The sequence below is a fragment of the Rattus norvegicus genome, chromosome 3 (assembly GCF_021556685.1).
Source record: "Rattus norvegicus strain SHRSP/BbbUtx chromosome 3, alternate assembly SHRSP_T2T, whole genome shotgun sequence".
NCBI classification, from domain to species: Eukaryota; Metazoa; Chordata; class Mammalia; order Rodentia; family Muridae; genus Rattus; species Rattus norvegicus.
Genome location: NC_141536.1, coordinates 158,915,226 through 158,942,943, shown reverse-complemented (window position 1 = coordinate 158,942,943; position 27,718 = coordinate 158,915,226). Strand labels below are relative to the sequence as shown.

General features: G+C 47.9%; 1 protein-coding gene and 1 pseudogene across 13 annotated transcripts in view; both read left to right on the top strand.

Moving 5' to 3' along the window:
• Bcas1 (brain enriched myelin associated protein 1) overlaps positions 1 to 25,835 on the top strand; it is an 83,080-nt gene extending 57,245 nt beyond the window's left edge. For 3 of the 12 annotated variants that reach the window (XM_087648536.1, XM_087648503.1, XM_087648499.1), the window contains 3 exons: positions 1,957 to 1,998; positions 20,962 to 21,240; positions 24,701 to 25,679. In XM_087648536.1, the coding sequence (XP_087504662.1) occupies positions 1,957 to 1,998; positions 20,962 to 21,240; positions 24,701 to 24,775 (396 nt within the window). In that variant the 3' untranslated portion in view covers positions 24,776 to 25,679. 12 annotated transcript variants of the gene reach the window in all.
• On the top strand, positions 23,881 to 24,402 carry Rps23-ps5 (ribosomal protein S23, pseudogene 5; annotated as a pseudogene). Its single transcript, XR_015684018.1, has one exon. The product of XR_015684018.1 is annotated as a ribosomal protein S23, pseudogene 5 (transcript).
• Positions 25,836 to 27,718: the final 1,883 nt, after the last annotated feature.

The window sequence follows — 27,718 nt, the reverse complement described above, 5'->3', positions numbered from 1 at the left end:
CAAAAGCAAGGTACAAAGGAGTTTACTTTAGGTCACTCTCCATCACCGAGGGAAGTCAGGGCTGGAACTCAATCTGGATGTAGGAGCTGATGCAGAAGCCATGGATGGATGCTGCTTACTGACTTGCTCCCCTGGCTTGCTCAGCCTGCTTTTTTATAGAACCCAGGGCCCCTGACCAGAGGTGGTTCCACCCACGGCAGGCTGGGCCCTCCCACATTGATCACTAAACAAGACAATACCCTACAGACATGCCCACCCCCCAGTTATCAGTTAAAATCCCCTCTTCCCAGAAGTGTAGGTTTGTGTCAAGTTGGCAAACACCAACTAGCTCACACGCCAATAAAGCAGCATTCCTTGTAAACAGCTTTTGACTGTAGCACCATTTCCTCATCATCAGAGGCTTCTATAAGTGTTCTTCCCTGCCCAGGATGTCATCGATATGAAACAAGATGAGCAGAAAGAAACAGTCCAAGCTGGTGATCCTAGCTAGGCAAACCGCTAGTTCCCAGTCGCCGGACAGGGTCTTGGCCCTCAGCACGGCATCCTCACTCTCTGGCTGTTTAACCTTAGAAGTGACTTGGCTTCTCTGTGTGTTTCTTACACTGTAAATGGTGGTCCTATATGTATTGTTGGGGATGCTTTAAGGCAGATAAGATATGGCAGGTGCCTGAGGGACTAGTGGAGGTATCCCTTCTCTCCTTCCCTCCCTGTTACTAAGCAGGACTAAAGTCACTTCCCTAAGTGGTTTTAACTCAGAATCCAAGAAGGCACAAAAAGGTCTGTGAGCGTATTGGTGTCATTTGCGATGTAATTTGTTTCTGGAACGTTCTCAAAGCCATCTGTATATCCACTAACACCCCACACACCAAAGTTTAAGAACCACTGAAGGAAAGATATCAAGATGACCTCCAGGGTCATAGCCAACTGACAGAAGATAGCATTGACCTTTGGAAGAATCGGGGTGCACCCTCTATTTGAGGAAGGACTCCAGATGTCAGGAGACTCCAGAGGACAAATCAGTGTCTGAATTAGAGTGTGTGTGGAACCCCAGGGCCTGGCCCTTCATGGACGGTTCCAGTCAAGTTGAACTTGAACAGGACACAGTCAGCCCAGACTGGAGGCCCAGTGTTGACCAAGGACTATGGTCAGAGAGGACTGGGAGCCTCTTATGGGGTGGGAGTGCTTACTTGCTCCATAAATGAGTCACATTTCTCTCGTTCACTCATAGAATTTCCCTAAGAAGTTTATGTTTCCCCTACCTGTAGCTGTGTTTTGAGAGGCTATCTCTTTCTCATGAGCTAGGGAGGTAGCTCACTTGGCAGAAAGTTTGCCCAGCATTTAGGGGGCCCTGGATTTGCTCCCCCAGCACCACATAAGTGAGTAGAGCAGTACACACTTGAAATCACAGTCCTGGGAAAGTGGGGGCAGGAGAATCAGAAGGTCAAAGTCATCTTTTGACTACAGAGGGAGTGCAAAACTAGCCTGAAACGTGGTATTCAGCAATAAAAATAACTATCGTTACATATTATTGTATAGTTAATATTGTTGATCATAGTCCTTGGTCAACACTGGGCCTCCAGTCTGGGCCAACTGTGTCCTGTTCAAGTTCAATCAGATTTTATTGGCTACTAGAAAGTGTGAAGCAACATGTGCTTTCTCACAGCCACAACTCTGTGGCTCTGGCTTTCTGTGGCGTCCCTGTTCCACACTTAGCCTACCTGTGACATCGTATTCTTTCTCCGTTTGCTGCATTTTTGAAATATACGACTAGTACTATCTTGCTATGCTATTCCCCTTTGTGGAAGCCTCCTTTGAGTTCTTGCTAGAACAAGGCCCACATTAGCAGTTTAGTGTCTGAGAACTGCCCTACTGGGCTGGTAGACCAGATGGCCCTTGCTTTCGCCTGACTTGTGTTGGTAATAATATCATGAATTTTGTTTTTTTATCTTCTTCTAGTCAGTTAAGGAGGATTCACTTTCCACAGGCGCAGAGGAGAACGTAAGTGACTGGGTGCCATCTCAAATCATCCCCCTGTCATCTTCGGTGTGCCGGGCCATTGGGTGCTGAGCGCGGAGATGCCTGGTTGGCACATGCTCTGTTAGACTCTTTCATCCCCTTTTACCATTAGGGGCGCCAGGACCAGGGCAACCAAGACCGGATCGATGTTTTTACGATTCTCAATGATAAGAGGGAAAAAAGCAAGAGCAAAATCAGCAATTCTCTTTTCTAGCTTGTCATGCTTTAGGGCTGAACGAGTCTACCACAGAGTGATGGCTTTGCACATCCACGAGGGATGGGGTTGCATCTTCTGCTTCATTCTGCATCGACTTCTCCTTCGCCTTCATTTCCGTGGTTATCCAGATTCTCGATAACTTTGGGTGGTACTCAGGACCGGCCATTGCCTCAGGCAATGAGAGAGAATGTCATAGAGCGATAATATGGGCTGTTGCCTCCGCTAGAAAGCTGAGTGCAGGGGTTTGCACCAGAAGGACTGATCGCCGGATATTTCTGGCCTTTAATGTCCTAGAGATAGTCAAAACGTCTGAAGGGATGGCACTGTGTGAGCTCTCTCTTTCTCTCACACACATATGTGTAGCTGAAAATGTCATCCCGAGCAATTAATCGATGGGGGCGTTGGTAGTTTCCGGCCCAAGACAGCAGCTCTCAGTGCTGAAGGCAGTGCAGGCTTTGAACATTGTTATGACTGGGATAAGTGACTCCACAGCTTCATAAGATACAATAGGACGTGATCACTTTGCCCAAGCAAAATGTGTCTCGATCTTTCCGGAGTCTCATGTCCACTTACCGTGAACAGCATGCAAGCCTTCAGGTACTGGAGCCAAATGGATGCTGGAAATCCAAATATCTTCCCTGAAAGTTAGTCACGATAGGGGGTAGTCATTGGAATGGCTTTGTGTGATTCGTTTTGTGCACTTTCTGTTTTCATTGGCATATATGTATGTTATATGTGTGTGTGTGTGTATGTGCTTCACATGGTATTAAATTACATAAGGACATTTTCACACGAGCATGGAGTATACTCTGAGTGTGCTACCCCCACACTCCTCTCCCCTCCTCTCCCTTCCCGTTCCCCTCGCCAGTTCCCATTGTTCCCCTAGATGTGCTATGATTCTTACTCGGAGAAAGATCCTGACAATGTGTTGGTTTTGATATTTATTGTTCCTCCCCTCCCTTCATACATTTTTTTGTTCTTTCATTGACTCTTTCCTTTCTGCATTCATTTCTTGAGTCAAAGTTAATAAGTCAGCAAGGCTCGGGTCTCTCACGATTCCAGAAAGTTCTTGTGAATTTCCTGAATATTTTCTAAGAACCCAGAATCTTCTCTCCTACCAACCTGAAAAGCACCAGTCGGCTTGGAGATTCTGAGTTCTGTGAGCTTTGGGGGAGAAATCCGTGTGTTCCAGGAGCCCCATAGTCCCTGCAGCTCAGGTATTAAAATCTGGAGTTGATCTGAAACAGCCAAGTGCATTTCACCTCGTGCCATACACTTAACATGGACTAGGACTGGATTAATTGATCTGTTCCTAATATCAAGAGGTAAAAAAGCTAGTGGGGATGTGAGGAAAAGCAAGACATTTTTAATGAAATGAAGGAATGTTTTAAACATTGCTCCCCCTCCCCATTTAGCCCTATAACTTCCATTTCTGATTTGAAGACTCCACATTCACCATCTAGCTGCCCATCCCGTGGAGAGAATGAGCCTAAACAGTTATAGCCTAGGCATCATTATCTCCACATCACATTTTCTGCTTGAACCTCAGTTTACTCATCTGTTAAATGGGGATAATGACTGAACACAAGTTTGCGGTGGTAGCAGGAATTAAATGAGATGTTCATTTAGGCATCAGTAAACAACAGTTGTCATACCAGATTCAGTCTGCCACCCATTTTTTTAAAATCTGACCCACAAGTTAAAAGTGGTCTTCTATATTTTTTAAAGGCTGGCGGGAAAAAATGAAAGAAAAATAATTTCATGGGATGTGGAAATCACATAAATTCAAGTGCCAGTGTTGACAAATTTCATTAGAACTCAGCCACATGTCCCTTTATGCATCGACTCTGGATGCTTTGCCAGGTGGGCCAAGACAGGTAACACCTTTTGCAGGAAGGCTGGCTACCCCCAGCAGAGCACGGGTGAATGGCAGATAGCATAGAAAGTGCTGGCCCCACCATTACTGTGCTAATTCCCAGGGAAATGATGCTCTCTCTAGCTGGCTTGGCATCCAGTTGGAGCGCAGGAGTGTGTGCAAACAAAGTTCATTTCATTTCTTCGTCCCTGGAGAAGCAAGCGTATTCACTGTGACAATGTCCAGCGCTCCCCCACAGCAGGGCGGTCAGAGCCTGACTCCTGAGTTCTGGAGCGGCATGGTTGGACTGCTTTGGTTTGTTTCGTTTTTCTGCACCCATATACACCCTTTTGAAAGCCAGTGCACAGCCCACCGTGACCCACCCTGAGCAGAAGGTGCATGTGACGTCAACGTGATGTCACGTTGACATGAAAAGACCACCAGAAGTTTAGAACTCCTTCTAAGTTTTGATTCTAATCCTATAGGAGACAAAATCTGGGCCAACAAGATGGCTCAGCAGGCAAAGGCACTTGCGGCTAAGCCTGCGAGTATGAGTTGGATCCCTGAGACCCACGTGGTGGAAGGGGAGAACCCACTCCTGAGAATGTTCTGTCGTGGGCATGCCCCCATCACAGACGCATACAGATAAGTAAACATTTACAGGATTGAGAAGCAGTCGAGCTCAGTGGTGCTTACCTTAATCCCAGCGCTTGAGAGGCAGAGGAGCAGACAGCCCTCCGTGAGTTCAAGGCCAGGCTGGTCCAGAGAGTTCCGGAACAGCCAAAGCTACTTAGACAGTCTCTATCCAAAAGAAATAAATAATTAAAATAAAATAAAATCTGTCTCGTCTATAGCAGCTACGGAAAAGCTCAGGTGTAAAACAAAAATCTTTTGGCCTTGGTTAGTAGCAGCTGCTACTTTTTAGCAAGAACTTGAAAGCTGCACATGAATAAACAAAAAACAAAAACAAAACAAAACGCCCAGCCTGGATGAGAAAGAAAACAGCCTCACTGTCACCACGGCTGAGAGGAGAATTAGTTTCTGACATGGCTGGACCTGGGTTCCCTGTCTGCCTCAGCCTGGCCGGGCTGTGACTGGGGCTTCAGCCTCCTAGCAGTCTGGAGGGAGGAGACACAGCTTCTGTCAGCCTATGCTGTGGTAACAAAGTCTCAAAGTTCAGTGTATGCCCCCTTCACTAGCCCTTCCTAAAGACATGGTCTCAAGCATCCCAGGCCAGACTCAAACTGTGCAGTCTGGAGGACTTTAGTTCTGATCCTCCTGCCTCTTCCTCCTGAGTGCTGGGATTGCAGCTGTCACATCCAGTTTATGTGGTGCTGAGGACCAGTGGGCTTCCTGCACACTGGGTGAGCGCTGTCCCAGAGGAGCCACAACTGTAACTGTTTCCTGCTGGTATCAGAGGGAGGGAGCAGAGAGGAGGCAGTGCTAAGTGTGAGGCATGGCTGCGGGGCTCCTGAAGCATCCGCTGGGTCAGCATCCACTCATGTTCTGACTTTACAGAGCAACTCATGACCGTGCTATAGATTGTGCTCTCAGGATTTCCCCTCTAGGTTCTTACATACAAAGGCTCAAAATGTTCCGAAGACAGAATAATAATTCTAAATCCAGGCCAAGAGGCCAAGGTCAGTTCTTACCTACTTGGGAGCCTTCTCCCACCCTCCCACAGCAGTACAGCAACTGTTCTTCTGTGGCCACAAGGTAGCAAACATAAGGATGAAATCCCAGGGGACCAAGGACAGTGGAGCCAAAGGAGGCAGAGGGTCCGAGTTCTTAAAGGTTGGCAGAGCCTCGAATGCTCTCTCAAGAATGCTGCCATAGAGAGCTCTGTTTCACTGGTCAGCAGGAAACCCCCCATTCTCCTCAAAATGGCTGCCACCCTCTGGTATGACTTTGGCCAAGTTAGCCAATTGTTCATAATCCTTATTTGTAAAATGGAGATAACATTACCTTTGTAACCTTGTCCCAAGGTCGTATGTAAGAAGTACATTGTACAACAGCAGACATGGAAAGTGGTCTAAATGGACCCATATGTCATTGGGTGCTCTGGGTCATACACAGTCATGGGATTGATAGGTTTAATCTTAACATGAGTATGAACTGGTAGGGTTAGCTGAGTGTTTGTGGTACCTGTTAGAAGCCTAAGAACTTGACGCGTGTTGCCTCATTATTCATGATCCTTTAGTCACTGTTGCATTGCTGTGACCAAGGCAACTTACAAAAGAAAGTGTTGACTCGGGGGCTTGCTGATAGTTTTAGTGGGTTAGTCCGTGGCCACCATGATGCCTGTCTGCATGGCAGCAGACAGGTAGCATGGTGGCCGGGCGGAAGCCAAGAACTCACATCTGATCCACAAGCGGGAGACAGAGCTAATTGGAATGGGGTTCCTCAAAGCCCACCCCAGTAACACACCTCCACCAACAAGGCCACACTTCCTAATCGCTCTTAAATAGTTCCACCAACCAGGAGCCAAGCATTGAAACCTGCAAGCCTCTATAGGCTGTTCTCATTCAAACCACCACGAGACCTCTACACGGGCTGGATGTAATTACCCTGAACGGAAGGGTGGAAGAGACTCCTGTCTATGCCTGCACCTTCACAGGGAAGGAATCTGTCAACTCCATTCCTGTCTGTCTGTCCATCTGTCTGTCTGGTGATCTACAATCATATGTCTGTGAGCTCATTGTTTACATCCTGAATATTGCCCCCTTGAAGATTTGCCTGCACAGAAACGAGTCACAGGTTCAAGCCCACAGCTACTCTGCAGATAGAACAAACCAAGACTCCTTCATAAAACATGCTTTGGGGGGTGGGGGGTGTATTTGGGTGTGGTGGGGTTGTTTTGTTTTGTTTTGTTTTCTTATTACCTGGCAAAACACTCTAGGCGGTGTGTGAGCCACCAGTAGAGACTGTAAGGCTTGAGGAAGTAGAATCCACCTTACAAACCGTGGATCTCACTGAGAAAGAAACCCAGACTGAGCCCACAGATGTGAAAGTCAAAGAAGAAAGCAAACCCCGGAGGACCCCTCTGATGGCGTTTCTCAGACAAATGGTAAGCCACTTCCCGTCCCCGAAGAGAGGACGTGCCTGCCCATCTCTTGAGAGTAGGGAGTGTCCTACCCCTGTGTGAGCATCACTGTGGTGAGACGTGGGGACTATGGTGGGCTCATGGGAAATTCCATTTGCTCTTCTCATTCCATCATGAGACCTATTTCTTGCTAACATTCCTTGCCACTGATAATTCCCTTTCTAGTAAATTAAGAAACTTCAGTTCTAAGTTTTGGCAACAGTATCCACCCAGAAGTTAATTCCGTTACTGGCTTCGCGCCCTACATTTGATGTCTGGTTCAGTTGTTGGTGATGACTCTGCTTTTCCATTGGTAATGAAGCGAGCTTTCCTCTTACTCAAACAGATTGCTTATGTAAAGAACACGAGGATATATAAAGATGGGGCCGGAGGGATGGCTCAGCGCTTAACAGTGTACTGCTGCTCTTGCAGAGGACCAGGGTTCTGTTCCCGGTGCCTCCCTATATCAAGTGGCTCATAACGTTCTGTATCTCCAGTTCCAAGGGACCTGATGCCCTCTTCTGTCCTCTGAGGATACTGCACACACACGATGCACATACAACCAAGCAAGCAAACACACACACACACACACACACACACAACACATTTAAAAAATAAAGAATATATAAATAAATTAAAACAAGCCCTTAAAAACAATATAGGGCATTCTCTGGATTAAATATTTAATAGTGTAACTCATAGCCAAGCATAGGATTTTACACCTGTAATCCCATCGCTTAAGAAGCTGGGGTGGATTCCTAGGTCAAAGCTACACTGTGCTGCACAGTGAAACTCAGTCTGAAAAGCAAAAAAGGCCAAAGCCACAGACCGAAGTACAGAATTCCTGAAGGTGACATATGCGTGACCTAGGTCACTGGGACATAGTAATGCTTGCTGCCTGATATTCTTTTTTTTTTTTTCTTTCTTTCTTTCTTTTTTTCGGAGCTGGGGACCGAACCCAGGGCTTTGCGTTTGCTAAGCAAGCGCTCTACCACTGAGCTAAATCCCTAACCCCGCTGCCTGATATTCTTACAGGGGAAGTGTCTGGCTGCATAGTTTGCTTGGTGAACTTGCCATGCTCTTAATCTCTGTGGGCTGGAAAGAATGTGAGCAGACACCTTTGGGTCCCCGTGATTTTCACTATCTAGGAACTTAAATGGGCACAAGAAAACTAAAGTCACCAGGAAACAGCAGAAAAGCCCGCTGTGCAATTCTGTTAATGAAGTACAAGTCCTCCAACATCTGTCCCACCATCCTTCCCACTGTCCTTCCCACCATCCTTCCCACCGTCCTTCCCACCGTCCTTCCCACCATCCTTCCCACCATCCATCGGGCACCTCTATTTTTGTATTCAGGGGTCTAATCAGTGTGTAGATAAAAAAAAAAAGGCAGCTGAACACTGCAGGTGGGAACAAGAGCCTTGTCTTTAGATAGATAGATAGATAGATAGATAGACAGACAGAGAACGATAGATAGATAATGATAGATAGAGATAGACAGATAGATAATGATAGATAGATATAGATAAATGGTAGATAAAATAAGATAGAATGATAGATAGGTAGATAGATAGATAGATAGATAGATAGATAGATAGATAGATAGATCGCCCTACTTCTTTTATTTTTTTGAGACAGGACATCCCCATGTAGACCTGGAACTCACTATGTAGATCAGGCTAGCCTTGAACTCACAGAGCTCCACTGAGATAGCCATTCTTGGTTGTCAAGTTGACTACATCTGAAATGAACTACAATCTGGAAATGGAGGCACAGCTATGAGAACTCATTTTTGCCTGGGCGGTCAATCCACTCCTAGTCCAGACCTCTGAGGAAGGAAGATACATGGTTTTGATGCCCATCTTGAGTGGGAAGACACACCCTTTAATCAGGACCACGAGTTCTGCTGGAAGCCTATAGAAGGACATGGAAGAAGGAAACTTTTGCTCTTGGCTGCTTGTCCTCATCTTGCTAGCAAGTCCATCCCCTCGCTGGCATTAGAACCTTCTTCTTTGGGATTCCAGCAGATACTGAAGACCGGCTGAGACATCCAACCTTGTGGACTGAAGAAATGACGGATTCTCGGTCCTTCCGTTCACAGCCAGCCATTCTTGCATTACTGGACTACAGCTCTAAGTCATAGACGACCATTCTACAAGTTCTGCGACTCGTGAGAACCCTGACTAATACATCTACCATGTCCCTGTCTCCCTGGTGCTAGAACCAAAGGCTTGCACCACCACACCCATCCCTCTTCTTTTAACTGTCAGATATCACTGAGGGGTCAAAGTCCATCTGCATTCTTTTTCCAAACAATACGTGAACCGATCACCAAATGTTTCTGCTCAAATGCTGACCCTTTGAGCGACCGGGGTTGGAAGCATCAAAACGTGCAAGCAATAAGAACCAGCATCATTAACATGCAAGGCTCCAGACACCAAAGCCAGAGTCTAAACTGCAGGCTGAAACGATTCACCTTTGAGTCTCATGGAGAAAACCACACTCGGAACAAGTTACTCGGCAGAGAGTAGGAAAATCTCGGAAACTGCTTCTGAGCCTCTGAGCTTTTAGCATCCTCAAACGGTAACGGCTGCTTTTGACAGCCAGTAAAAGGAAGCCTCAGTGGCTAGGGTTGTTTAGGTGGCAAAGTGCAACCAGGGTTATCTGAGTTGTATCGCTGAAACAGGGTTCTGCAGGCTTCAGAAGGAAGGAGCAGGGTGAGGGAGGGCAGGTGGGAGGGGCTGTCCTCATAATAGGGATTATTAAGGAAGTGACCTCAGGCGAGCTTGATGATGTCTTTATCTGAAGCCAGCAGCCTGAGGTACATGTGGCTTCCTGTGCCTCAAAACGGAATGGAGAAAAGTTGCCGACGACAGGGGACTCTCTCGTGCTTTTCTGTAAAAGGGAGGAAATTGGTGGTGATCTTCCTGGAGGCCTGGAGTTTTGCTCTCACCCAATCCCACCCAACCCTCCTCCAAGACAATGGAAGAGATGGAGGGAAAGGAAGAAGCTCCAGATCCTGAACGGGAGAAGCCTCTGAGGGAGGGACACGAGCCTGAAGTAAGGGGAAGTCAAGGTCAATTGTGCTCGCCCTCCTAGGATGCACGGAGCATTGCTGTCCTGAAGCTGTGGCGAGGCCGGGGCCTGACGCGCACTGCTCCTTTGGCTTGAAAAGCTATTCCTCTCACGCATGTTGTGTTGGTTGCTCTCCTACTGCTGTGATAAAAACGCCGTGACCAGAGCGGCTTGTAAAAGAAAGTCTAGTGGGGCCTGTACCTCCACAGAGGTAAGAATGAGCTGTGGCAACTCAGAGGCATGGGGTTTGGAACTGGAAACTGCGAGCTCACATCTTGAGCTCAAAGGAGGAAGCAGAGAAACAGCAGTGGTGAGAGCCTTTAAACCCTCAAAGCCCGCCCCCCGTGACACACTTCCTCTAACCAGGCCACACCTCCCAGGCCTCCCCAAACAGTGTCACCAGCTGGGAACCAAGTGTTCAAAGGCCAGAGCCTCTGGGGACTTCCTCATACAAGCCACCACACATGTTTGCATTTTGCAACTGAACTTTTCCCCGGGGTGGGGATGGGTGACTCATTTGGTAAACTGTTGGATTTCCGAGTATGAGGACCTGTGTTTCACGCCCGGAGCCCACTAAAGGCCAGGCGGCATGCGCTTATAATCCCAGCATGGAAGAAACAGCCGCAGGCAGATCTCTGAAGTTCACTCAGCCTAACTAAATGGGCGAGTTCCAGGTTCAGCGACTCTGCTTAAGAGGCGAATGTGTTCTGGGGAATGTCACTCGGTGTTGACCTGTGGCCTCCACATGCACAGGAACACTGCCACCCGGGAGCGCCTCCACTCACCTGCACCGACAAACATGCATGGTGTCCAGGGCCTAACTGATGTGGATAGAAGCCATGTTCTGAAGGCCACACTGGAGTGCAGGTGAGGGGAGTACAAGGAGTTCTTTCTACACAGTCTGAGCCAGAGGGGCCGAGTGACATCCTAAAGTGTCAGACAGTAGCAGACGACAGCAATAGCTGGAGGAGTCAATTCCCTCTTCTCGGCATTCTCGAGCAAGATTGAGCCTCTCAGAAGAGCACAGGAGACCCAGCGGGAGGAAGAGTGGCTCTCCATCCTCGAGGGCCTCAGTCCCATGTAGAGGACACACTGGTCTTTACTTGGAAACCTTGGTGAATCTCACTCTAAGGAGAGTGTGTGGAAGCCAGGAACGGTGGTCGGTCATCTCAGTCAGTGTTCATTGCTGTGAAGAGACACCGTGACCAAGGCAACTCTTAGAAAGGGAAGCGCTTGACCGGGAGCTGGCTTACAGTGTGTTAGAGATTAGTCCGTAATCATCATGATGGGGAGCGTGGTGATACACAGGCAGGCACGGTGCTGGAGAGGTAGCTGAGATCCTGAGCCTTATCCACGGGCAGCAGGAAGGGAGAGAGACAGACAGACAGACACAGAGAGACAGACAGACACAGAGAGACAGACAGACACACAGAGAGACAGAGACAGAGAGAAACAGAGAGACAGATAGAGAGGCAGACTGACTGACTATTCAACTATATGCGCCTACAGACGCCATTCTTATTCAATCCACCACAGTGGTACAGGCTGAGACAGAGAGATGGTGAGTTCAAGGCCTGCCCGAGCAGTGTAGCAGATCCTATCTCAAAAAAAGAAAGAAAAAGCAAGTTCACAGAGCTTGGCAGCACCCCATTCTCCATTACCAGCCAGTCAGGAGACACCGAGACTGCTCTGTACTTGGGGTGCACTGGGGATGTGGCTTTAGGGATAGGGAAAGACCCCGCCATCCCCACACTCTGTCCAAACTGTTGATGGCCCTAGTCGGTGCTTCTGTTGTCTGGAGAGCCACGTCGAGTCATTATTGGAGAAACGTAGTTTCTACCTTTGAGTGGGCATGTCTGTTGTTGTAAAATTATATTAAAAATGGTTTTCTTTTACCCCTCTAGATCCAGCACCACAGTGCCCCAAGATATCTGGTAGACATCTTGTCAGAAACACACATCCCAACTCCGTGGCGGCCCAGTGTCTGCCACCACACACTCGCTTACACTTACATCGCTACAAGAAAGCACACACAACGGGGCTGGGGATTTAGCTCAGTGGTAGAGCGCTTACCTAGGAAGTGCAAGGCCCTGGGTTCGGTCCCCAGCTCCGAAAAAAAGAACAAAAAAAAAAAAAAAAAAAAGAAAGAAAGCACACACAACACAATCAGAGGTTATCTCTAATCCAATTGATAAGATAAAATTGCCCACCTACACATACAAAGCCCTGTTCACATCCATCCCTTAAGAACATTCATAGCTGGGGCTGGGGATTTAGCTCAGTGGTAGAGCGCTTACCTAGGAAGCGCAAGGCCCTGGGTTCGGTCCCCAGCTCCGAAAAAAAGAACCAAAAAAAACAAAGAACATTCATAGCAACCTGTAAATACACAGAGTGGAATCTTAAGGTCAGCCTCCATGTTCTCTCAGCCGCTTCTCTCTCATCTCCGGTCTCCAGTCTCCTTCCGTTCCAGTCTCCTCCTCTTCCCTCAAGCCTTTCTCCCGCCCATCCTTCCTTCTCATCCAATGACAGGCCTCCTTCTATCTTGTACCCGCCTCACCTGTATGACATCATACCACACGTGTCCCACAAAAATCTGTACTCGAGGCTCATCGGCCTCTGTCTTCTCCAAGCCCGCATTAGTTGCTTCACTTATTCAATTTATCTAATTCAAATAATCTAATTTTAAGTAAATGTTCACTCTTTGATAGTTGACTGAGTGGTGCCTGCCCCTCCTTGGGGCGGTAGAATGCAGAGGTCGCTGAGAGTACAGAGCCTAGAGTCACCGCCCACGGTCACAGCTCGGGTCTCTAACCGCCTAGCTCCACAGCCCGCCTAGAGCCTCTGAGCTTTCATTTTGTTTGCTTGTAAAATGATGGTTGCCTCTGTTAAGATTCTGCTGTGGCGAACCATTCATACACATCTTTCTCTCTCTGCACAGTGCCTGCCCTCAGTGAGAGACCACTCAGAGTTAACCTTTGAACTTACCTCTGACACTTCGAGTGTCGTCTCTCAGACACCGGAGAATGTAACCCTAAACCCTCAGAGTGCATTTGAGCAGCTGTAAGGATTTCTTTGTCGTGCATGTTTGGTACGCGTGTTTATAAACATGTTTGCCTGTACATGGGTGTACATGTGAGGGTGTGTGCATGCACATGTGCACGTGTGTTGAGAGTCTCCCTTACATGTTAAGGCCTGGTCTTTTGGTCGAACCAGGAGCGCTCTCAGATACAACTAGCCTACGTAGCCTGATCTCCGGGAATACTGTCTCCACCTCCTTCCGGTGCACTGGGATCCAAGTGGCCGCCATGCCCACCCAGCTTCCTGGGGTCTGAACTGTCTTCTTACACCTGCCGCTTTCATGGAAGGTGCTTTAACCTCCAGGCCAGCTCCTGGCCCACCTCTCATGTTCTTAGGATTAAGTGTTCTTATCTATGCACGCTGAGCGTATGCTGTCCGCTAAGAGAACATCCCAGTGGACAGTGGTGCAGCTGCGGGCTCCATGAGTAACTGGGAGGAGATGGTGCTAACCAATGAGCGCTCATCCTCACGTCACGTGGGAGTTTGATCGCGCCACTCACAGTTAAAGTCACAGGGCCCAGGGTGAGTCCGAGTCTGGCTGTAGCCAGTTAGAGCACTGCTCAGAACCCCGAGAGCCTTGCTAAACGCAGGTGGTTGAGCCCCAGGCCCAGAGTTTCTGATCCTGTGGCTCTGGATCTAAACAGGTCCCAAGAACTCGCATCTCTCTAACAAATCCTCAGGTGAGTCTGGCGCCCCTGGGCCTGTGGCCACACAATTGGAACCAGTAGCTCAGATTACCCGCTTCGAGGAACCAAAGACGGTGATTCGACTAGATGTCACCCTGTTGAGGAAGCCCCTGGCTCCAGGGGGCGCTAACCCAGCTCCACTTGCCGAAAGTAACAAAAAGAATTGGTAGCCAAGTGGCACCAATACACCAGTTCATTCATTCACTCACTCACTCATTCATTCATTCATTCATTCATTCATTCATCATATCTCTAACCACCACTTCCTTCCAACGTTTCTTTCTTTCTTTCATCTTCTCCTTCTGAAAGAGGATCTCACTTAGCCTAGGCTATCTCATGAGTCCTGCTGCCTCGGCTCCTAAATGCTGGGATTAGGAGTGTTTTCCTGGGGAGACAGGAGCAAATGTCTCTTTACCCCATATATACTTTTTATTTCGTTTGTTTTTGTTTGTTTGCTCTTCGTTTGGGCCGCTAACCCTTGAATTCATCAGACTCTGATGACACAAACAGCCAGGGCCCCCTTTCCCGTTGTTCTTCTGCTTTCTCGATCCTCAATATCAACGGTAAATGAAGGGGTCGCCGTCGGTTTTGGAAGAAGTGCGTGCGCCTGCGCACGGTCGCTGTGCTGTGGTAACTGAGAGGACGCTGTCTGTTTGTTGTTGTAGTCAGTGAGAGGGAGCGAAGGGATCACCCGCTCGGAAGAGAGTAACGGGAAAGACTCCAGCTGCCAAGTAAGTGACTGTGAACTCAGCCTGCGGGCCGGTTCAGCCTTGCGTCCCCCGGGTTCTCAGTGCAGTTCTCAGACGCCTGTGAGACGTTGCCTGGTTAAGCACCCACTGTATGCCCAGCAGCATTGGGCTCTGCAGACATGGCATGGGCCAGTCCTGCGCTCTTCTCTCTCCATATGGAAAGTTTCATCCCAGCCTTCGGGTTTTAGCAGCAATGTCACCTTCTCCAAGAGCTCCTGTGCCCTTCCGTCATCCTGGTCATAGGGTTTGCTCACCTCGTGACACTGTAACGATTCTTCTGTCTCTCCTGATCCTTCTCACCCCTGTCTGGAACACTGTAGAACAAGCAGGTGCTTCTGGTTTTCTCTCATCTTCTGTGGTACCTTCTTTACTGTTAACCAACAGAACTGGACATTCGCGCAGGTTCCTTCCTTTTAAAATGGGGCCATTGGGCTGGGTGGTGGCCAGCAGCTCTCTTAGTGCACGAACCTCACACATGCAAAGCCCCGGGCTCCATCCCAACACTACATAGAACCATGATTTGTAACACATGCCTGCAATCCCAGCACTTGAGAGGCAGAGGGAGGGAAGTTAGGTGTTCAACATCGTTACTATTTTATAATCTGGCACTCCTTTTCATTTAAATAGATACTTCTATTAAAAAATCAGAGCTCTTGTGCTAACTTTAACAATACAAAGAAGTGCTTAAACGCCTGTGTTTTAGACTCGTAGGACCTGGGTCTGTCGGATCCTGGGTTTTTAAGGCGTGCTTGTTTGTTTGTTTGTTTGTTTTTGTTCGTTTTTGTGGGTTTTTGCTATATTTGTTTTGAAAGATTACCAATCTCCCAGTGCCCCGGTATCCTCACTTAGGAGGATGTAGGGACGCAGAGTCAATAGAGCGTCCACCTAGATGGCCCAGTACTGGGAAAGCACTAAGAACGTTCCTGATGTGGGGACTCAATAAATAACTTAATATCAGTGTAAGCCACCATAGCGAAACACCAAACCATAGGAACATCTGCCTCACGTTTCTGTTGACTGGAAAGGCTGGCGTGGTTTAGTCTCCACGGCAGGCTCTCTCCCTTGCATGCAAATGGCTGCCTTCCACCTCTCAGGGGGAAACCTGAGGAAAGAGGAGGAAGAAAGGAAGAAGAGCGCCCCCTGGTGTCTCTTCCGGGGATGACGCTAAGCCTTTGGAATCGGTTCCATCTGTATGACCCCATTTTTAACATGAATTAGCATTTTATTCCAAACTTAACCAAAAAAAATGATTCAGCCAACTGTAGGGGCTCTTTGTCATTATGATTAAGCTGTTGGTAGGGAATCACCACCCCATTGTTTTGCTCATATCACATGCATCCACAGCACAATTCAGAATACAGTCTAGATTTCTACCTCTGTTGATAATTATAAAACTACGACTGTTTTCCTATATTATAAATATAATGTTAAAGAACATGATTTTTTTCCATTTCTTTTCTTTTTTATATCTATATTGGACCTCCAAACCTACATGCAATGCCAGGCACTTTGGGGCCCAAGCACTCTAAGGCTCACCTTGGAAACACAGTAAACTTGCTTTATACCAAAAGGAAAATACAGGCCAGTGAGATCCCTCGGTGGGTCAATTCTGGTCATGACAGCCTGCCAACCTGAGTTCAAATCCCAGACCATACAAAAATCTGGGTATAATGGTACACATCTGTAATCTCAGGTCTCCTTTGGAAAAAATATGAGGTAAAGATATAATTACCAGGAAGTTCATGGGCCAGCCAGCATGCAGTACACAGCACAGAATCAAAAACAAGCCATGACCCCAAAAGAAAGAGAGACCCACCTCAACAAGGTGGAAGGAGAGAGCTGACTCTGAAAGATGTCCTCTGACCTGCACACGCGCGCACACACACACACACACACACACTATACATACCACACACACATGCACACACCTGCCACACATACAGATACACTACACATGCTGCACACACACACATGCATACACACTATACATACTGCACACAAATGCACACACACTACGCATATTGCACACACATGCTACACATACAGATACATACTACACATACTGCACACACATACATAACACATGCACACTATACATACTGCACGTAAGCATGAGTGTGTGAGTGCACACACACACACACACCTGAACCCTGCAGAGGGACAGCCATAACAATAATTTTAGTAGTTCTATAACAGCGGTAACGTTCATGGTGGGAATCCTCCTCTTGTTAATCTGGAGGTTCGAAAATCCATTTGAGAACTCCATCTTCCAGAGCCTTAGACCTTGCCTTAAGAAGTGTTCTCATCGGGAGGGAGAAGAGAAGTAGACACCCTGTCCTCTGAGGTTTGCCCTCTCGTGGGTGTTCACAGAAACCTGAGCACTCCTAGCCTCAGGTGGTCTCCAGAGTCCAAATAAAACGAGACGAGCCGGTAGCTGTGCCCCTCCACTTCCTGCTTGGCTGGTCCGCATGTGAATGTTTCTGGTGTAGATTTTGTAAAAGAGGTCAGACTCGAGGTAAAACAGTCAGGGCTTCAGTACTTAATAACAAAGCCATTCTTGCTCTCAAGGGAATGATCAGATTAAGCCAGGCTTGGTGACCCAGACTCTGGAGCAAAAGGATTTGAAAGTTCCAGACCCGACTGAGGTAGAGAGTGAGTTCAAGGACACCAGGTCGACTTAGCGATCAATTCCTGCTTTAAAGCTTCAAGCAATATAGAGGAAAGTGTGGATGTAGCTCAGTGGGAGAGCACCTCCCTAAGCCAGAGTAACAGCTCAGGAGGCAGAGGCAGGAGGATTGCTGTGAGTTCAAGGCCAGCCTGGTTTTCAGAGCAAGGTTTGGGACAGCCAGAGCTACACAGAAACCCTGTCTCGGGGAAAATAATCAGATTTTTTTTTCTTTTTTTTCGGAGCTGGGGACCGAACCCAGGGCCTTGCGCTTGGTAGGCAAGCGTTCTATCAGATTATTTTTTAGACTTGTTTTACTTTTAGTTACGTGTCTTTTAATTGTGTGTCTTCATGTAGAGTGATCATGGGAACACAGGTGCTTGGTCAGAAGAGGGTGTGGATCCCATGGAGCTGGAGTTACAGGTGGCTGTGCTTGATGTGGGTCTGGGGGACTGAACTCAGGTCCTCTGCAAGAGCAGCAAGTGCTGTTAACATCCAAACCATGTCTCCAGCCCAAGAAACTAGAGGTACACTGAGAAAATAAACAATGTATACATACACACATGTTTACGTACATCATGCATAAATACATACCTTCTTATACAGTAATACATATTACATATATTCATGTGCATACACATACATGTATGCACAAGTACATAATATACATGCACATTCACACACATGTATGCACACATACATGAATTCATTTTTAAGCCATTAAAAGGAAAATGTAAGCAAGGAAGGGAAGAGGCACTCAGGGCCTGTTCTCTCACAGGAACCCACCGTTGGTCCTTTGTGCAGCGCCGTCCTGACTCACAGTGATCTAGGAAGGCTTCAGGTCACAGAGTGTGACTTGCTGGCCAGTCATTCCACACATTTTAAGAAAACCCCTCTGTGGCCACTCTTCCCTGGTACTGGATAAAGAGTGGAAGGCCACGGTGTTCCCTGAGGCACCAGGAGGCAGAAAGAGGGTATCAGAGCAGTGTTCTAAAGGGGGTGGGGGACCAGGACAGGATCTCCAAGAGCCAAGACTTGATTAAAACACAGTAGCCTGCATCCCAGACCCTAACAAGAGACTGGGCAGGATAACAGGGAACCCTCCCCAATCCCCCACTCCCAAATGGAGTTTTTCCTGAGAAGGGAGGGGGAGTCCCTGCAGCTGGGAAGTGTGGGCGGTGTGCCCCTAGCATGCGCCCCTAGTGTGTGCCTCTAGAGTGCACCCCTAGTGTGCACCCCTAGTATGAGCCCCTAGAGTGCACCCCTAGTGTGTACTCCTAGTGCGAGCCCCTAGCGTGTGCCCCTAGAGAGTGCCCCTAATGTGTGCCCCTAAGGTGTGCCCCTAGTATGTGCCCCTAGTGTGTGCCCTTAGCTTGTGGCTCTGGCTCACCGTTTCCCATCCCCTAATCTGCACACTATAGTCAGAACCTCACAGTTCCTTAAAAAGAGGAACTGCAGGCAGTCGGTGGGAAGAGGCTGACCAGCTCTCCTGTTAGTCAGGGACTTTCCTGACTGTCCGTCAAGCTGACAGTTCCGTGTCCTGGAACCACCTCCCTCTAAGAAAACCCAAGCTGATCTCTACTCCGAGTTTGGCATTCCACATGAGCCAGCTGTGGTACTTGGACCCTCAGGTCTCCTTACACAGAAGAGGTCATGGAGAGACTCTTCCATGCCTGTTCACACGGCACGGACATGATAGAACTACACTCAATCCAGGGCTCTGCCTCCAGTATGAGCTTTTGAGTCACTGCTAGATGCTGACACCTTCCACGCAGTTTGTGGAAGTTGTGGGCACAGCAGTACCCATCCCTAGCCTTTCCAGAGGAGACAGCTGCTCTGGGCTTCCTATGCTACTCAGAGTTTCTCCTCAAGTCTCAGCACTGCCAGGAAATACAGGATTAGGGACTTGTCTGCAGAATAATTTGAAGGGTGCTGGCCACACTCATGGGCATCTGCTTCCTGAGGGAGCTGCAGTCTCCATGAGCTTGGGCTCAGAGCAGCCGCTCTACTCGGTCTTCTGCTGCTTTCTCAGGGCTGTGCTGGCTTCACTGATGTAAAACGCTAGCTTCTATTTTCGCTCAACACTGAAGCTCTGCCTGCCGTCAGACTTCCTGCCTGGGTACAGGTCAGGACTTCGTGAACCAGAGTCTGTAGACGTGTATCCAGGGGGCCGAATATACCCATGGGGGGGAGCAGTTACACTTGCAAGGTTTACTGTGATTTTCAAAGCTGCTGTTTAAAGATAAATGTGGACTGTATCTCATAAGAGTTCATTGGCAAGGGTTCAGGGGAGCATGGGCCTGTAACGCTAACACCAGCACTAAGGAGGCAGAGCCAAGCCAGGCAGACCACAAGTTTGAGGCTGGCACTGACCGTGTAGGCATGACGTCTCCCAGCTGGGATCCAGCGAGCATTCACTAGCCCACAGTATGGTGCATGTGACCTGAGTTCCTCAAATTTCTCCATCTACCCCAAATAGCCTACCAGATTTGGGGGTTTTGGTTCAATGTAGCTATGGTTTTTCCAGACTCTTCTAGGACTGGGTTGTTTTATTTGTTTGTTTGTTTGTTTGTTTGTTTAAAACCTTTACATTGTAGCTACCCTCTCATTTTGGTATTGAAAAAATGTGCATTTGAAACTAAAAATAAGTATTTTTTGAGCTACCATTTTATGAAATAAAAGGACAGTTTGGCATAAAGATATAAGGCATATGTAATTATGAATTTCGAGGTGAGCACCCTCAAGAAATAAGTCACTTATGCTAACTATGGGACACTTTGTCCACACCGGTCTACACGTGAAAGGGCTCCAGGAACGGCTGGATCTTTTTTGGTTCTTTTTTTCGGAGCTGGGGGACCGAACCCAGGGCCTTGTGCTTCCTAGGTAAGCGCTCTACCACTGAGCTAAATCCCCAGCCCCTTCTGGAGTATTTCTAACAAAGCTCAAATATCAGACCAACAGCTGTCTTCAGCTATCGTGAACCAATCAGTGATAGCTTCAGCTATGCTGAACCAATCAGAGCTGTCTTCAGTTATCTTGAACCAATCAGAGCTGTCCTCAGCTATGCTGAACCAATCAGAACTGTGTTCAGCTATCCTGAACCAATCAGAGCTGTCCATGCCCCATCATGTACGCTGCTGATACTGGCCAGGCTGGGGACCGCATACCTGGAGTGGGATTAATTTGCCTAGGTGTCATAGGGTAGCTGTCATTACTGCCTCAGTTTACAGATGGAGAAATTGAGGCTCTGGGGAATTAAGTGACTCGGCCCAAGTTGTGTATGTAGTTTGCCAAGGAACAGAGGGAGTTCTTGCAGGGAAAACAGAGATAAGTAATGGATAGATGCAAGATAAATATATAAATAAATGCCACCTGTTATGCACAGCCTTGATGATTTCTCCCCCACCCCCCACCCCATATTTTACCTAAACTCATTTGCAACATCTGAGCATCTCTGTTTTAATACATTTGCCTCTCTGCTTTTAAGAATCATCTTAAACAGGGGCACTAAACAGGGCCTTTGTTTGAAATTGCTGTAGACATCAAACTCCACGGAGAAGACGCCCTCACCCCCAGAGCCGGAGCCCGCGGGGACAGCCCAGAAAAACAAAGAGACCTCCTCGAAGGACAAGAAGTCGGTGGACAAGAAGTCAGCGGCTGAGAGCAACAAGCAGAAGAATGGCAAACCGGAAGCCAGAGAACCAGCGCCGTGTGTGCAGCAGCCCACGGTGGAGGTGAACGCGCTGCAGACTGGGGACAAGACCCCAAAGAGGTCTGAGAAGCGGCGACAGTCCCTCGGGGGCTTTCTGAAGGGCCTGGTAAGCAGATGGGGTGTTTGAGGATTTTTTTTTTCGGTTCTTGGTTAAGGAGTGTGGCATTCGACTCCAAAGTGGAAGCTCGCCGGAAAGCTGGCAAAACAAATGATTCTTGTGTGCCTACTGGGTACCACCAGGCACTTAGGCACAGAGAGCAGCAGACACACAGGCTGTTCCTGAGCTCAAGGCTAGAGGCAGGAAGGTTGAGCCTGGTATTGGGGACAGGACCATCTAAATAGCAACAGGAACGGAGCCGAGGAGAACAATACCAAGCACCTATGCTCCTTAGCCACTCCATCCAGCCGGACTGCAGTCCTGCTCTGGCTGCCTTCTAGCTCTGTGTCCTTGGCTGGGTCACTTAACCCAACCCTCAGTTTCCCCCATTGTCAAATTGAGGTCATGGTAACAGCTGCAGGTCTGTTTCAGTTTGCTTTCTATCTGTGATAAACACCATGACCAAAAGCAACCTGATGAAGAAAGGTTTTTTTTCAGCCTACAGTTCATCGTGACGGGAAGTCAGGGCAAGAACCTGAGAGCAGGAACTGAAGCAGAGACCATGGAGGAATGCTGCATACATGGCTTGCTAGCCCTGCTTTCTTACACAACCTAGGACCACCAGCCTAGGGTACGGCACCGCCCACAGTGGGCTGGGCCCTCTCACGGCAATCAGCAGTCAAGAAAATGCCCTCATCAACTTGCCTACTGCCCAGTTTCTCAAATGATGCTCCTTCTACCCTGATGACTCTGTCTGAGTCAAGGAGAACTAACCAGCACAGACCCATTTGTACTATATCATTATTGAGTGTTAAAAGAAAAACTCAACAGATTTAATATGGAGTATTTGAGGGAGGGACCATCATGGGGGTCGTGGATCAGGCAGAGCACTAAACCAGAAGAGAAACCTAGAGTCCAGCTCTGCCCTATGAGCTACCAGCTTACAGGCTGGATACAGATACAAAGTAATCACTGATTGGTGTCAGAGTGGTGGGATGTGTCACTTACCTTATTGCTAATTTGTGCATGGTATGATAAACTGCCAGCTTCTGATTGGTCAAAGCTAGACTGTGATTGGCTGAAGCTCAGCTATTTGCTACATAAAGTATACTCTTCTCTTTTGGTGTATTTTTCCACTCAGTCACACAGTACTTTGTGGCATAAGAACTTAAAGAGCCAGCCTCAGGCCTATGGTCTCTAATTTGTCAGGGATATAAATGCTCGGTTGAATTACTTCTTCACCGAAGGAGCCACTGGGGCTGATGGGGCCAGAAGAATTCCTTTGGCTGTTGCAGTTTTAGGCAGAGAGGCCAAGATAATCAGATTTGTCCCAACCATCCAGTCAAATCATCAGAGTTGGGATCCCCAAGGCCAATGTCAATGCCAGAGGGTGTGGCCCTAGTCTTGTAACCCCAGCACTTAAGGAAGCAGAGACAAGGCATCTCTGGAGCTAGACTAACAGGATCTGTGTACTCTTGGTGAGAGTGAGAGACTCTGCCTCCGTCACTGTCAGAGCAATTGGGGAAGACACCTGGCATCAACCTGCAGCCTTCACATGTGTACCATACAGTGTGAGCATGTATATACACATGCATACCACACACACACACATACACACAATCAAAACTATACTGTCATGTTTCCTACACTAGAAAGTGGCAGATAGTATGTATATGTTATGTAACATACACTATATGCTATATATAGTAATCACATGGTTGTGCATATGCCCTCTATAGTATACTATATCCTTTATGCTACATATAACTTACACGGACGAAAGCACAGGAACCTCACATACAGCTGTACTGTATGTTCCTTTACTGTGCTCTGTGCACCATCCTGTGTTGTGAGGTTCTATTTGGAAGGCTGCAAAAAAAAGAGGCACCGGCAACAGTGTCTCTGATCTATGTGATATGTATGAATCTCAACCCACGTGTGACAGGAAAGATCTTGTGTTCAAAGGCCAGGGGTTTTCTTACTCCCTGTGACAGGGATTCTATTAGTCCTTGGTATGAAATCCTGGAAAATCTCAGCATAGTGGTGCAGGCTTACAATCCTAACTCTCCAGAGGGTTGCTGTGAGAACAGGGCCAACCTGGGCTAAACAGCGAGTCCCAGGACAGCCGAGGCTACCCAGTGAGATGCTACCTGGAAAATAAACACACAGAGGATCCTAGAGAAAGCAAAGCTGTAGAATAGAAAAATGTACGCCATGAGGGTTCGTAAGTGGGTCTGACAGTTGGGAGATGGGGAGAGACAAGGGAGGTACATCTTTTGACTGAGGTGGTGCTAACACGACCATTTGTAAGAGTCTGAGCTCGTAGAACTTGTACACAGGAAGGACGAGTTTGACTATGTCTGAGTCACACTTAACAGAAAGGGCAAGACTACAATAGTACAGTCACAACAGCGTGCATCCACCTGCCGCACTGAGATAATAGCAAGGTGCCACCTCCACACGCCAGACACTCGCATGGCCCATGAGGAGGCAGCAGACTAAGCCCACAGAGGAGGAGGATGCCAGATCAAAGAGAGTAAGGTCACTTCAGATAGCGCTGGGGAACAAACCAGGGCGCCATCTTGTCAGGCACGGGAAGAAGGAGCTACTTGACAGTAACTAGGGGTGGAGAATGAATTAGAATAGCAAGTCGCTCTTTCTCTCCGGCCCGTGGCGCCGGCAAGATGGGTAAGTGTCGTGGTCTCCGTACTGCCCAGAAGCTCCGCAGTCACCGACGGGACCAGAAGCGGCATGATAAACAGTACAAGAAAGCCCACTTGGGCACAGCCCTGAAGGCCAATCCGTTTGGGGGTGCCTCTCACGCAAAGGGAATTGTGCTGGAAAAAGTAGGGGTTGAAGCCAAACAGCCAAATTCTGCCATCCAGAAGTGTGTCAGGGTGCAGCTCATTAAGAACGGCAAGAAGATCACAGCCTTCGTGCCCAATGACGGTTGCTTGAACTTCATTGAGGAAAACGATGAAGTTCTGGTTGCTGGATTTGGTCACAAAGGCCATGCCGTGGGTGATATATTCCTGGAGTCTGCTTTAAGGTGGTTAAAGTAGCCACTGTGTCTCTTTTGGCTCTGTACAAAGGCAAGAAGGAAAGACCAAGATCATAAATTTTTGACAATGGAAACAGAATAATAAATTTTCATATCCAGAAAAAAAAAAAGAATAGCAAGTCGTCCCCTCCCAACCCAGGACTGCTCTACGTGTGTCACAGTGTGAGCACACTTTATCTGGGAGCTCCCCTACGAGATGGGTTTGAGCATCCCCATTTTAAAATCAAATCGTAGCGTGTCTAAGATTTCACAAACCTGGGAAGCAATGTCACTAGGCATCGAAGCTAGACATCCATCCATGAACACAGCGTGTTCACGTCGCACAGGACGACCTAGCCAGAATAAGTATGTATTAGGTACCCTTTGCTGTTGTTGGTCTCATACTGGCTGCTTTGTGTTTTCCTCCAGGGACCAAAGCGGATGTTGGATGCTCAAGTGCAAACGGACCCCGTATCCATCGGACCAGTTGGAAAATCCAAGTAAACAAATCACCTAGCTCCCACCAGGTTCTCCTCCCACTCCATCTCCTGTCTAGACCCACACCGTGTATATATATATATTTTTTTTTCTTCTGGCCAGCCAATGAAATTCTGCCTGAATTGTTGTAGATCAAGGTGTATTATTTATGACTCTGGTCCAGTCTTTCCTGGCATATAAGTGTATAAATGGGTTAGCAGGTTAACCAGTTGATCTAGGGGAGCAGGTGAGTGCCAGGGTGGGAGGAAGTAAGTAGATAAAGGCATTTGTGTTAAGTTATGAAAAAAAATGGCAGGTATCCAGTAAGGTGCAGAAGAAAAGTGCTTAGGAGAAAAAGAATATCCGGCTCTGTAGCCAGTGTTGCTGTACGCTCTGAACCTGAAGAGGGGAAGGGAAGACTGGCTTAGTTCATTTCACATTTGGGGGAAGGAGGACTCAGGGCAGGCTCTACGTTGGGCACCTGCCAACTTTTGGAATAGAATGTGTGGGCTATAAAAGAATTGGTTTTCAAATAGGGTCCTTGAAAGTTATCGGTGATGGGGAAGTGATTCGCTGAGGAGGGCTCACAGTGATTTGGGGGAACAATTACTTCTGAGGCACAGGGACAAGGGCATGAATTACCAACTTCAAAAGAAAAAAAAAACGGCAAAATGAAAGTTGCAGGTTCGTTTTGCGACACAAGGGGGCGCCAAGACCTCCGCTTTCCCCTTTGCATCCGGTACCCCTAACAAAGATTTGTTTCTGTAATATTTCGTTATTAATGTTTCTCAGATGGCTGAGGGACTTGCTTCATCTGTTCCGTCTGACGCTTATCTCACGCCTGTCTGTAATATCCTAATGTTTTCATAATGTGCTCTGATAAAAACCCTCCCCTAACCCAGTTAATAAAAATTGACAGATTATGCAAATACTTGAGGTGTTTTTTTTTTTAATTCTTGTACAGAGAACAGAGTTGGACCGTGAGTCCATTAAGACGGAATCGCAAAGCAGCGTTTGATTGACTGATAATCCTTTGTATCGTACCTTTCTTTTTCCAATTTAATAAAAAAAAATGAATTTTAGAAAAGCTTTTGACTCTAAACTTCAAATGCAGCTCGCTGACTCTCTCTGCAAGGGTTGTGTCTTTCTAAGCAGCTGAAAATCAGTGTCCATTACGGATGCCCACACACATTCAATACACCTTCACACGCAACTCCGTGTACACGAACCTTCATACTTACTACGTTCTCATAGAGACAAGGACAGATAGGTGTACACCTACGCCTGAACTTAAATTCACAGCCTCTGTCCCAGCAAACGAGGTTTGGCCACCAGTCCCTTCATAAGTCCATTAAAAGAGCCAAATTAATGATTAAAAAAACAAAACAAAATACAGATGACTCAATGCGGCCACACTGGGAAGAGGGAGAAAGAGATCCAAGAGTCTCTCCCACCTCCCACAGTCCATCTTCAAGGTCCTTCAAATAGAAAGCAGGAAGCCCAGGTGAGGTTCTCTGCCCACCTCTACCTCAGCTTCACGTCTCTCCTTACGAGCTGTAAACCTTGCTCCAGTAAACAAACACCTCCTCCGGCACCCCTCCCCCACTCCACCCACCCAGGGCTTCAGCTTTCTCCTTCTCCTCTTGCAGACTCCTGGGGAAATTTTAACTTCTCGGGGTTGGTTGTTTCAATAGTAGGATAGTCAAAGAAGATTGCATGCGTTCCTTCAGAATATATTCATTCTTTCATTCTTGTCAGACTGGTAAATATTCATTCTCTCTCTCTCTCTCTCTCTCTCTCTCTCTCTCTCTCTCTCTCTCTCTCCCCCCCCTCCCCCCACATGAGAACTATCACAGGGGTCAGAAATGTTTATTGAATATCTTGTCCTAGCACGGATGAGAGCACAGGAGCCACACCTAGAACAGATTGGGAAATTGGTAATGTAGCCACAGCACAGCCATGTCTGTAAGCCCCCACATGTGGAGGAAGAAAGGCGGTATAGCCATGTGGCCTGCCTGCCAGCTCGCTGACTGCATTCTAGGGTTCAAATACAGACCAGAAGTGGCTTCCTTTAAGCTAAACTTGCTTCCTGGGTCCTCAGGACCTGATTTGGAAATCACTGTGTGTTCCTTGCTGGGTTCAGAGCCCCCATGTCCCGTGCTCCGCTCCGTGTCATTCCGTGCTAGAAGGTTTTGCTGGAAAGATTGGGGGTGGAGTGTTAAAAGCACCTTGGGAAAACTAGAAGAAGTGGCCACACTACCCAGTCCCACCAAGTCGCCACCAATGAGACCAGCCTGCTGACAGTTCCTTTGTCTGCAAAGCCCTGGGGGCGACGCCTGCTGTGACCTTTTGCCAGCCTCTGGGCCAGCGCGGTGTGTAGAGGAAGTTGGCCAGTTTCACCTTACAGGGCACCAGTTCCTTCGGCTGAGATGAGAGAAGTTTCCAGGCAGGATAGGGAGGTGCAGAAGCAGTGGGGAGTGACTGACTCGGGCCACCAGGCAATAACACCCTCCCGCTTCCGGAAGGCAAACACAGGTTGGGGTGGGGGAGGGGCTCTCTGAGAGAAGCCCTGCAAAGCCCCTCCCGGGCTTTTATTCCTGGTCCTAACCCCTCCTGGGCAAAAAAAGTGGGTGCGCTTAACAAAATTGTGGTTTTGCTTTTGTTTTTGTTGAGGCCAGGAAATTTAAGCCACAAACTCAATGATTCATTGCAGGGACCCTAAACCCAGCTGTAGTTTTAAGAAGCAAGTTTTGCGCTTTCGTGCGAAAGTTGTGTGTTTTCAGTCGCAATCCTGTCTCTGATGCCGCCTTCACTAACTGCCCCAGCAAGACACTCCCCAAATCCGCACAGAAAGTCCACGGGAGTCAGAGGGGTTAGGGGCTGAAAGCTGGGCCCCACAGAGCCCAACCAACCTCTGGCAGGTCGAGTGAGGAGCAAACCTGACAGGCAGCAAAACATTCTGGAATACTG